At 42.7% G+C, this 12,644-nt stretch overlaps 1 protein-coding gene across 1 annotated transcript in view; it reads left to right on the forward strand.

Moving 5' to 3' along the window:
- The window catches only part of SETD3 (SET domain containing 3), a 74,502-nt gene that overhangs the window by 52,247 nt on the left and 9,611 nt on the right, over positions 1–12,644 (forward strand). The window contains 2 exon segments of the mRNA XM_010851373.1: positions 7,875–7,933; positions 8,802–8,916. Of these exon segments, the coding sequence (XP_010849675.1) occupies positions 7,875–7,933; positions 8,802–8,916 (174 nt within the window).

The following is a 12,644-nucleotide window of genomic DNA, read 5'->3' on the forward strand; positions in this document are numbered from 1 at the left end:
CAACATTCAGAAAACTAAGATCATAGCATCTGGTCCCATTACTTCATGGGAAATAGATGGGGAAACAGTGGAAACAGTGTCAGATTTTATTTTGGGGGGCTCCAAAATCACTGCATATGATGATTGCAGCCGTGAAATTAAAAGACGCTTACTCCTTGGAAGTAGAGTTATAAGCAACCTAGATAGCATGTTCAAAAGCAGAGACATTACTTTGCCAACAAAGGTCCATCTAGTCAAGGCTATGGTTTTTCCTGTAGTCATGTATGGATGTGAGAGTTGGACTGTGAAGAAGGCTGAGTGCCGAAGAATTGATGCTTTTGAACTGTGGTGTTGGAGAAGACTCTTGAGAGTCCCTTGGACTGCAAGGAGATCCAACCAGTCCATTCTGAAGGAGATCAGCCCTGGGATTTCTTTGGAAGGAATGATGCTAAAGCTGAAACTCCAGTACTTTGGCCACCTCATGAGAAGAGTTGACTCATTGGAAAAGACTCTGATGCTGGGAGGGATTGGGGGCAGGAGGAGAAGGGGACGACAGAGGATGAGATGGCTGGATGGCATCACTGACTCGATGGACATGAGTTTGAGTGAACTCCGGAGTTGGTGATGGACAGGGAGGCCTGGCGTGCTGCGATTCATGGGGTCGCAAAGAGTCAGACATGACTGAGCAACTCAACTGAACTGAAAGTAGCTGAAATAAAAAGAATACTGTGAAGCTGATGATAAATAATTCTAGCCTGCTTTTTTGATTCAGGTATATTCATCTAAAGTGATAGCTGCTTTTTACCATTCTATTTGTTTCTGGTTTCTTTAGTGATAAGTTGAGAAGTTGCAAATATTGCTTTCTAGTTGTTATCTTTTTGCATACCAGAAAAGAGGTATGATCATGGTTTAGAGTCCTTAAGTTGATCTGTAGATTAAGGTATTTGGGGGAGAGGAGTGTCAAAGGCAAATAAGCCAAAAGATTTAAGAGCTTAGAAGATAGAGGTCTCTTGTCTGGCCCCCTTTTCAGATTCACAGGCTCGGGGTCAGGTCATCTGAGGTGACCAGGAAGGACAGTGCTGTTTAAAGGTGTACCTCTGCTGCGGTGCATTGGAGTGTGCTGGACGGACATTTGTTGACCATTTGGAACAGGGAACAGCTGGGCTTGGTCCATTTTGCTCCTCAGTGGATTCTTTTAATTGGAGTATAGTTGCTTTATAATGTTGTGTTGGTTTCTGCTGTAGAGCAGAGTGAATCAGTTATGTGTATACATGTATCTCCTCCATTTTGAACCTCCCTCCCACCCTTCTGGGTCATCCCAGAGCACTGAGCTGAGCTCCCTGTGCTATACAGCAGCTTCCCACTAGCGATCTGTTTTACACATGGGAGTGTGTAGATGTGAGTCTCGGTCTCCCAGTTCATCTTGATCCCCTTTGCATCCTTCCTGTATCATCACGTCTGTTCTCTACGTCTGCGTCTCTGTTCCTGCCCTGCAAGTAAGTTCATCTGAGCCATTTTTTTAGATTCTACAGATTTTTAAAAGTAGAGCTTTCTTGAGTAAATGTGTTTGAAGTTAGATTTGGGGGAAACAAAAAACAGAAGATCCTTTGGCCCTATTGTAGAAAAATACCCCATTCATAAGAGATGGATGACAGAGGCAAAGGAAACCCAGACCTGCTACTCTGGAAGCATATGGTGGTTTCCCTGGGTGGCAGGAGTGCTCACGGGGCACGGCCCTCTGAAGAGGAATGTGGAGACCAGATAACCCAGGGCTGTAATCTGGTCACAGCCAACTTGCCTGGCGACCCTGGTGCTGCCTCTTGTCTGCTCACCTGTCATGGAGGCCACTGCAGGTTCATGCAGAAGAAATCCTGTAAGCGCGATGCCAGCTCCCCCCACTGCCCAGGGCAAAGGGCAGGTGGAGTGTTTGCCTCTCACTGGGGTGGGCAGGCAGTGAGGTTCCCGCGAGACACTGGGGATCCCCGAGTGGTCAGACAGGACATGGCTCCTGCCCCCCATGCCTCCTTGGGCCAAGAAACATAAACCAAATGTGCACGTATGTGCACACACACACACACGGAGAAGGGCGCAGGGCTGGGCCGACACAGCAGGGAAGCCTGGGGGTGGAGGAGGGTGTCTGGGCTGTAACTTCTGGCTTCACCTTTCTTTTAAAGTCACTTATCTGACTGCTGCCAGGCAGGCCCCCCTGAGAGTGGTGACCGCGTCCACCTCTCAGAGCGTTGTGTACAAGACAGACAGTAAAGACAATGTTTGTTGAGTTTCTAGTCCTGACCTGTTCATCTCTTTTTGGAGTCAGTGAATATTTGTTGAGTGAACAAATGATTGACAGTCAAAAGTGTAGATTGATTATGACTAAATTTGATTCGTGGCCGATTGCCCCTCTTCAGGGAATACAAATGGTAACCAGTAAAGTTTTTAAACAGACATATTTTTTGCAGTGTTTCGTAGATTTCAGTTTAATCTAACCTGGATGTAGGTTATAGATTTCAGTGTTTCAATAAAAGAAAACAATTCTTCCATTGTAAAGTAATTTTATAAATTTATTGAACAGTATTGATGTTTTTCCACTAATCTCATTTTCTTAATTAAATTAAATTTTTTATTTTAAGGTAATACATATTTGCTATAGAAATTATATATATAAGCAAAAAGCAAGCAGTTTAATGTGTATTGATGTATTTATTTGATCGTATTGAGTGAGTTCAGAGAACTTTATGATGAAAAATTCCCTAAAGAGTTGGATGTAATCTGTGTTTAAAAATAAAAGTCTTAAAAATTGATTTTTTTCCCTCAAGAGCCAAATGTATGAACCAAGCATGCTTTGATTCTGATTTATGGTCATCAAAACTAAATTCTAGATTCAATAGATATTTTGCAATTTGTCATTCTGTTAAACTGTGTTATATCCACTTAGAAAATGAAATATGAGCAGGAGGGTTGACGGACCTACTAGAAATCGCTGCCTGACACGTTGCTTCTAATTAGTCTGCTTTTGGAGCTAGAAGGGGAACCTCAGTGTTCTAAGTGTACATTTTCCTTCTCCTCCCTGTCCCCTGCCTTTTAGTATATATGCCAAATACAACCTGTGACGTGTTATGTTGGAAAGTTCTAATCAGAGCAACTAGGCACAATTTCTGAATTGTATTTTGTCAATCCTGATACTGTAGAACCGTCGTTAAGTTGCTGAACTACCGTATATATTTTTCAGATTAACAATTGATAATATAGCAGGCTATAAATTTTTTAAAATACAGTATTTAGGAGTCTTTTTTTTTGAACTTTGCTACTTTCCTTTTAATATATTTAAATGCCTCATGGAAGGTGATTATTAAATGTATTCAACTCAGTTTCCATATAAAAACTGGTTAAGGTGAGAGATGAGTATTTTTTAGAAAAGTAAAGATCTAATTTTGAGAAGTGTTTATGTCCTAGAGACCACTTGTGTGTTTTAATCCTTTTTTTTTTTTTAATTTCCTCAGAGGATGTTGAGTCTTTCTTCCAGATAAATGTGTGTGTGTGTGTGTGTTTTAAAGAATTGTTTTAGGAAATACCTCTCCATGTAGTTCTGAAAGTGCTTATCTTTATTTTTGAAATGTTTACTGTCAAATGTTAAAAACAAAAACCAACCCTAACTCGAAGGTGTTTTGTCTCACGTGCAGAGCTGTTTCAGAACCGTTTCACATACGAGATGCTTTTGAATTAGGAATTCACATAGTAATGAATTCTGCTTATTTTGCTTCTCTGTGAAGGTTTGTTGTGTGAGCTTGAAATAAGACTGCAGCTGATTCGTGCAGCACATATTAACTGTTTATTTAGTTTAAGTACATGACTGTATCTTTCATTTCTGATCAACCTGAGGAGTTTGCACGCTGCACAGCAGCCACCTTCTTTTACACTTTATTAAATATCTGTCAATTATAAATATCAAGGTTTTACATTAATGTCAAGATAGTACATCAAAAATTCATGGAATATGTGACTTTTTCCAAGGGTATTTAATACTTAATGCATTTGTGTCATTTTTCTTTCTAGAGATATTGACAGGTTTTATTAAGTGTTTGTTAGGGAGATTTCATTTTTATCAAGGGACTATAAAGAGAAGCTGCATGCTAAATCAATTTTTTAAAGCCAGAATATTGTTCATTTTTTTCATATTCAAACTCTTGTAATCCATAGGTTTTTTATTTAAATTTCTTCTTGGTTTATTTTTGTTTTATGTGAGTGATAGTTCAAGACAGAACTTTAATAAGGATGAAATATGCTGACTGTAGTGGTTTTTAATTTCCTTAAGCATAGCTACCAGACCCAGGCAATATGGTAAATTCTTCAAAATGTCATACTTACATATTTAGCAATATTACTTCTTTTTATTGAAGCCAAACAAACGATTTTAGATATTAATCTTTCCCAAACACAGTGATTATTTTGTACTAGGTACAGTATTATTGTGTCTCATCTGGAACGCCTCTTCCGCTAGAAGAGGGACTGGGGAGGGCTTCCCTGGGCTGCCGGGCTTGACATAAGCAAACAAGAATCTTCTTTTAAAAGTGAGCTCTGCAGGGCTTCAGGTCTCAGCATGAGCTGCAGCAACTGTTCATATCTCAACTTTGAATATTTATAATGCATAAGAAAGTGAAAATATCAATCACTTTAAAAATCTGCAGAAAATCTATGGCTGGTTTCTAAACTGTGTTTATGGGGTCACTGTTGTCCAAGCCAGACAGCCCCTCACCATCCCATGTGTGGGTAGGCACATCCTGGAAACAGCTATCTCAGCTTAAATCAATTAGCCACATCTTCTGCTTTCATTTAGATTTCTATTTTTAAGGTACCTATTAGGACTGTCTTGTACTGGAGATAAACAAAACCCTTATAGGATTTTGCTCTATAAAGTGAGGAATGTTCAGTTATCCTCCCCATAAAGTATAAGTGTAGTAAGTTTCATCCAAGAACATTTTTAGGAACTTGCAAGTAACTTCAGATTAATATTGTAATTTTTGGAAGATGTATTTTTAAACCTTGAGACTTAATGTGTTAAAAAAAAATCTGTCCAGAGTTTAAACAGTGTCTGGAATAGACACATTTCTTATTCTTGTTTATTTTTTCAGGGTGTGTGAAAATACGTATATTTAAAGTTAAATGCAAATCATGCAGTGTTTGCACCCATGCAAATCATTTCAATATTTGTTTCAAGATTCTTGTAAAACTATTATATAATAATCTAAAGGGGCAGGTTAGATTTTTTATTTTTAACAAACCAAATTTCTCTTGAGTGAAGCTGAGCTAGTAACCACTCTGGATAAACCCAGTTTGGGTTTAGGGTAAGTTTCTCTGAAGGCCTCACACCCTGACTGTTAATTCAAGAACCCTGCAGCTCTAATGTATTCCACTATGATGCCAGTAGGTGGCACTGGTGTCACAGTAGTGAGAGCCCCATTGACACGGCAGTTACTTGCATTTCTCTATAGCCTCAAATTCCATTTCAGTCTGTTAAGTGAATGTGTTTGGCAGAACATAAATATTTTTTTAAACCAGAATTACGTACAGTGGGCACACCTTATTTTTTAAGCACATAAGAACAACTGTTTCTAAGAGATTCTGCAAATATACATAACTCTACAGCGAAAATAATCTTCAAAATTAATTTGCAGAAAGCATTTGCACGTTTTTTTTTCCTTGAGTTTTCTTTACGACTTTGTCAGGACAATGAACATGAACTTGTATTTTTGGTAAGAAATGTATATAAATAGTAGGAAGGGAGACATTTTTGAGAGTTAATTTTCCATCTTTTTGGTCCTTAGGGAGGTGGCCCTTGTTTGAAGAGTTTTCGTAGAGTCCAAAGCTATTTACAGATGTTTGAGTGTCTGGAGCATTCTTCCTCAAGTCATTGTGACATTCAGCGTTCTGATTTTGAAAACTCATCTTTCTCCAATAAGTCAAATTTTCTGAGGGGGAGGGGTGAAATTTTTAATACTTAACGGTTTTAGCATTAGAATTTACCAACTTTGAAAATACCGTAGTGCATTCCACAGTTTAAGTGAACTTAAAATATTTTAAAATAACAAAAGCAGCAACGCTTTCCCACCTCCTAGAGTTTGAGGAGAGATGGGCTGTGCCACATTTCTAGTATGTCAGACGGTGAGAAACTTCATTTCATTATAAGTGAAAGGAAATTCTAGCAATAGAATTCTCTAAGTTTGGAAGCTTTTCTGTGGTACTTATCACAGTTTGGGGTGTAGGGAAGTTCCTGTCTGCTGAATTTGTACTTTTATGAGAAAAAAACGTGAGCACCGTTGTGGTCAAGTTCCATAATTAAATGGAAAGCATCTTTAGGCGTCTTGGAGCACAGCCTTAACATTTCATCTATTCAAAGAAGAGGTAATGAGAAGCTTCTCCCATCTTTGCTGTGCTTGACCATGGTATAGGGTTTTGTTGTTGTTGTTTTTAACCAGAAACAGGATTGCCTAATGTTCCTAGTTAGAAAATGCAGCAAGAGAATGCCCCTGGGCAATAGGTTATTTTTAAATTGCATCTTCTTTAATTTCATTTTGATTATTACCACATTTTTATTATCACAACATCACAATATTGTGTGACTGTATTTCCTTATGTTGACTTTTCTTCCAAAGGGTTAAAACTGGGTTGAGGGTTAGAGGGGAGAAGCAGGCACCTGGGAGCTAGCGCCCAATTGGCAGCCTCGTGTAATATATAATTTGCCTAAAATCGCGCGCAGAGCACCAGCTTTTGTTTTCTAATTGATTTACGGTTTGAGCCACTTTTACCTCGTCCCCCACTGTCCTGCGTACCGGTGCCAGCGAGTACATTACCGTGAGCGATGATAAATTGCCGTGCACTTGTGATGCTAATGCGTCAAGAGTAAAAACTGCATACTACATGGGGCTTCGTGCATTAACCGTGGTGCAGAGACAGTGCAGCCGATTGCATGGGTGTCTCGGAAATCACCGTTTGTTCATTTGATCACTTACTGCAATCTGTCCATCAGCCTGTAATGGAAACCGAAGATTAAAATTATACCGTTACAGCTTTTAATTTCTTAATTGAGACAAAGTTTTTTAAGTGCTCGAAAGGTCTAAGGTGTGTGTGGGGAGAGTGTTATGGAGCGAGAACCTGAGATGCTTAAAATTTTCTCCAGTGTGTGAAATTTGGGATATTTTTATCAAATGATCTTTTGTCTAGAGAAAAAAAAAAAGTAGTGAAGTTTAAATGTGCCGATCTCAATTTTATCTTCATTATATTTATTTGTAAAATTTAATTCATAATTTACAGAACTGTATTTTTTCTTGATTTTCTGTATTTGAGCTGCATCTGGCATGTGTGTGATTCATTTGCACATAACAAATTGATTTCCTTCTAAATGATTTTAAGTCAGAGGTTAATGAGAGAAGTTTCAGTTTATTCTAGTACCTTTAATTGCTCCTTTTACTGAGGTAAGAAGAGCTTTGGACTCTTTGTAAGGGCTGTCCCACACAGTATGAGACAGGATGTGGAGGCAGGTGGGACCTGACTTGGGCTCTGGGTTTCTGTGTTGATCAGATACTCATCGTGCAGGTGTGCCTACCTTTTGTAAACTCAGTCCACCTTAAATTTTATTTGTGTGCCTTGTCTGTGGGCCCTGGTATCAGAATACAAGCAGCAGATTTATGGCGGCTGCTGGGCACCACAAATTAAGTTGACAGTGATGTATGAGCACATAATAGCACGATGAGCCCTCGGTAGCGCGGCTGGACGCCTCCTGCTTCATTTGGCTCTTGTTAGGATCCGTTAGGCAGCTAAATAATGAAATTCTGCTGACTGATTTCTGTCTTCCCTTTTTCTCTTTTCACCTCTGCTTTCTAAAACTTCCTCATTCCCAGACCCATCCTCATGCCCACAAACTGCCCTTGAAGGACTCCTTCACTTACGAGGACTACAGGTTGGTGTGTGGGAGGGTGATGGGGGGGGTGTGCATGTGCATGAGGCATGTGTTGGAGGGTGGTTCCTGTGAATTTGGGGTCTCAGAAGTGCGAAGAGCTTTGATAAGAAGTGGTTTGCATGACCATTTAAAGCCTTTAAAAAAAAAAGAAGTCTTTCCCAAGTTTCTCCGGACAGCTGGGGTAAGTAGCCGCATTTTCATAGCCATGTGGAAATTTCCACTAACCTGTATTGGTGGGGATTAGTTGTTGTAGCCAAGTGTTGCCTGAGATTAACATTAGTGTGGGGAGGTCTGGAGGATCTTTTTTCTTTCTAAGTAGACTATTTTAGTGCTTTGAAGTAGGGGCTTTTTTTTTTTTAAACAAAAAGATTCAGTGTAGCACACAGCATAGTAAAAAATAGCATTCCACATTTTGAAACATTCTTAGAGGATTTCTGATCAGAAAGGAGTTATATTGCTTGCTTTTCACTGAGGCTGCAAGGAGGAACAGAGTCAGCGTTTGTGTGAAAGAGGCCTGGGGTCCCCCTGGCCGCCCAGCTCGGGACCTGCAGAGGACTGGCCAGCTCTGGTCTCAGCCAGCCCTCCTACCAGGCCACTTTCTTCCCCAGAAGCACCCCCACCCTTAACTGCTGACTCCTTGATTGCCCCTGGCTTCCTTTCCTTCCATTCCCTACCCCCCCACCAAACAACCCCCCCAACCAACCCTAAAAGTAAATTGTAAATGACGATGAAGGTGGCCACTTGTCACCTTTGCAACTTAGGAAAGAATTCTGAGAAGTCAGGTACCTCGATTTTGGTTGAACTGTGACTGCCCTGGGCTCTCTGATGTGCCGGCCCTAATCAGCCTCTTTCCTTTGGATTGTTGCAGGTGGGCGGTCTCTTCCGTTATGACTCGACAAAACCAGATTCCCACGGAGGACGGCTCCCGGGTGACCCTGGCACTTATTCCCCTGTGGGACATGTGCAACCACACCAGCGGCCTGGTGAGCACACACTGCCCGAGTCGTGTGTAGTCGGGACGGGGCGGGCTTCCTCAGGTCACCCTCCCCACCGCCACTCTTGGGTCCTGCGTAGTCGGGAAGGGGCGGGCTGCCTCAGGTCATTCTCCCCGACCTCCCCTCCCAGAGGAGCAAACAGAACCAAACCTGCCACCTGCCCTGCCCCCCTCGAGTAGAGGCTGGGGGTTTTCTCCCTGTGTTTATTACTTAATCCTGAAGACGGGAGTCTTATGTCACTTTCAGAAGCCACAATGAACAGCATTTATGTGCTAAGCCTAGACATGCATTTTCTTATCTAAGGACCACAGACTAAACCCAAGTTTCTTTTTCCTGATTCTTTAAAAAATACTGATTTATTAAAAAAAAAAAAGAAAGAAAGAAAGAAACCTATCTCCTTCCTGCTGTTTCCCCCTGTGTTACTGGTTTTCTCTCCTTGCTGACTGATTTCCAGTTCCTTAAGCTTCTCTGATTCTCTTCTGTCCCCTGGCCCACTCCTTCACCTGATAGGCAAACACGTCCTCAGCCCCCTCAATTAACCTGGTGTTAATTGTCCTGGTGCCCCTGGCGGTGGGGCGGGGGAGGTGCACTTGGCCTCAGAGGACGCTAAGGAGACAGGGAGATGCCGAGATGATGGTTAGTCAGGATGCGCAGAGGAGTCTGCCTCTGTGGCTCAGCGTGCTTTCAGCCGTGAGCCACAGAGGAGAGTGCTGCTCTGTGCAGAGACGGTGTCCGAGAGAGGTTTCCTGAAATCAGTGTCGGAAAGGTAGTCAACTTCAGGATGTTTTGAACTTATATGTTATAATCATATACTGGTTTGGTTAGTTTTTTGTTCATCTTTTCTCACTGTCAGCTTTCTTTGTTATTATTAGCAGTATTATAAATAGATTATAAAAATGCTGCAAATGAGTATTTTACATGTAATTCCACAAAATGGCCAGAACACATGTAACATTTGCCAAACACTTAAGATAGAACACCCTAGTGCTAATCTGGGAAGATCTAGCAACCAGTACACTCTTAAACTGTAGAGAAGAAGACTTTTTTAATTGTACTTTCGCCTTAATTTAGATATGCTTAATTAGCCGTTTTGAGGTGTTCTTAGCATATTTTATCATTTATTTTCATTAATAAAATTTTACATTTTGCTCTTTTCTTTCAGAGCTGTTTTGAACTGATTATCATATTGAAGTTTAAAAATTTTTCGAATAGCTTTTAATCTTTGGCTGTAGCATTTTTGTTCTTCTTCTTTTGGATTAAAACGTTGGTTCCCAGACTTGATTGATTGTTGGGGTTTATTCTTTTCTTTCTTAAATGTAAAAAGCACACATTTATTGTAAACAAAACCTGTGAACCAAAACAGAAGCCTCTGCAACGTGAAGCTCAGGGTCCCCCGCCAGTACCGGGCCCCGTGATCTGTCCTACTCGGTGGCTCCTGAGCAGCTGGCCACTGGCTTTCTGAGAATCTCTCCATGCATTTGCCCGTTCACACACTCACACACAGACTGGTTTTATGTTGCTTTCATGTATACTACTCACATTTTCCCCCTAAAAGTTAAAGAAAGTTTATCTCGTAATAAAATTACTGAATTGACGACGATGCTCATGCTGTCTTTTTCTACACTCTTCACCAAGTCTTTAAGCCACCGCAGCCCGGCAGGAACACTGCTGACCTTGAGAAGGCTCATGTGAGATGTTAGTACTTTTCCTTCCAGTGGTTACTTTCTCCACATACTTAATTCTTTCTGCTGCACCTTTGTTGAACTGTTTGCCATCATAATTGTAAGGCTTCATGGGAAATTCTGTCTGGGAGGATTTCAGAATCTGTTTTAACACTGTGAAGTTGCATGTCATACATCTGAACAGGTAATCTCTTTTTTAATGTGAGGTATTTGAAATTAAGGCTTAGCTTTTCAGACAGTAGATTGCTTCTCTGTGTGTGTCTGTCCTGACAGCCATTGTCTGTCTGATCTTTGCCACTGAGGGAGGAGACAGAAATTAGTAACCGGGCAATGCTGCGTGCTTCTGACAGTGTGCCTGCACCTGGTTATGGGGGCAGAAATGGAAGAGTCAGGTTCTGTGACAGTGATTCCAAACCAGCAGCAGCGAAGAAGATCGTGAGGAAGGAAGGGGCTGGCTGGGTGGCTGCCCCGGGCTTGCCGGAGCCTGGCGCAGGGGAACCACTCCCGTCCATAGAGAGAAGCACACAGACGAGTCTGCAGGCATCATGTTGAGCTGTATCTGAATTCTGCGTGCCTGGGTCAGAACCGGGGGTGGGGGGGGGCGCCGGTCTGCCTGCCCTTCCTTGAGGGCGGTCCGTTTATACAGAGAAGGCCGCTTCCCAGCCGTCTGGGGCCCCTGTACTCGTACCCGCAGGTGGAGCATGTTGGACGATCAGCCCTTTGGTTTGAGTCGTGCCTCTGCCAGTCAGGATGAGAATGGCTTTGGGAGGTTCAGGCAGAACCGAGGGAGGTTCTTCCCCAAGGCCTTTTTGTTTGAGTGTTGAAAAGTCTGAAACATTTAGCTGCGCATCAGGCTTCAGTCTCAAGGGGAAGCCCAGGTGTTTGCAGTGGCAGAAAAGCGCCTGCTCGGCCCGTGACCCTGAAACCTGCACACACCCACCGCGGGGCCTCTGCACTGACTGCCCCGCTGCCTCCTCAGGCCATGATTTCATTTATCAAGTGTTTAAGCTGTTCTGTAAGTGAAAATGAGCCAGGACAGCTGGCTTCACGACATGCTTGTTGCTTTCCTGTTTCTCACTGGTCTTTGCAGATCACAAGTGTACGGATTTCTCGGTGTGTGTCTACTCAGCTATTGGTTCTGAGGATGCTGGGTTTAGAGAGTAGTGTTCTCTGGCCTGCCTTTCCCTAGACTCGGAAGTAATCTTTTGAGCTGTTGACACCTTTTTTAGAAAATAGCACGTGAAGCTGTATTGAATTCTGATTCTCCAGGATAAAATGGGGAGATCAGACTTATTAATGAGCATTTACAGACACTCTAGGGCTTCCCTGGTGGCTTAGAGGGTAAAGAATCCACCTGCCAACGCAACAGATGCAGGTTCGATCCTTGGGTTGGGAAGATCCCCTGGAGAAAGAAATTGCACCCCACTCCAGTATTATTGCTTGGGAAATCCCATGGACAGAGGAACCTGGCGGGCTACAGTCTATGGGGCCACAGAGAGTTGGACACGACTAAAGTGACTGAGTTTACACGCACAGACCCTCTAAGATATGGGGGGCTGCCCTGAGGGACCGTATTCTTCCCCTGCTGGAGGTTGCTTTGTCAGGCAGATGTTGTCAAGGGCAGGGGCAGTGTCAGGTGTTAGGCACGGTGAGCCAAGCTGCAGGCCCAGAGGTGGCTGCAGGTCTGGCTGGTAGGGGCAGGTGCACAGATAAATGCCCTGCTGTGGAGTGGGAGAGGCTTTGGGGGGCATGGAGGGAAGGTGGGATGAGGGGAGGCCTCCAGAGAGGCCAGGGCTCAGGCTGAACAGGGGCTGAAGGCAGCTGCAAGCACGAGGCAGCGGGGACAGTGGCCAGGGTGGCAGGTCCAGAGGCCGTAAGGAGGCACAAGGCTCCTTGAAAACTGGCCTTGCTCCAGAATTTGGATCTTTTTTTCTGAAGGCAAAGGAGAGCACCACTGAAAGGTTGTAAACAAGAAGTCAACAGTGTATATCCCCAGGGATGCAGGAGGGCCGGTGCAGGAATTTGAGACCAGTT

Source organism: Bison bison, unplaced genomic scaffold, assembly GCF_000754665.1.
Source record: "Bison bison bison isolate TAMUID 2011002044 unplaced genomic scaffold, Bison_UMD1.0 scf7180017864302, whole genome shotgun sequence".
Classification (NCBI taxonomy): domain Eukaryota; kingdom Metazoa; phylum Chordata; class Mammalia; order Artiodactyla; family Bovidae; genus Bison; species Bison bison.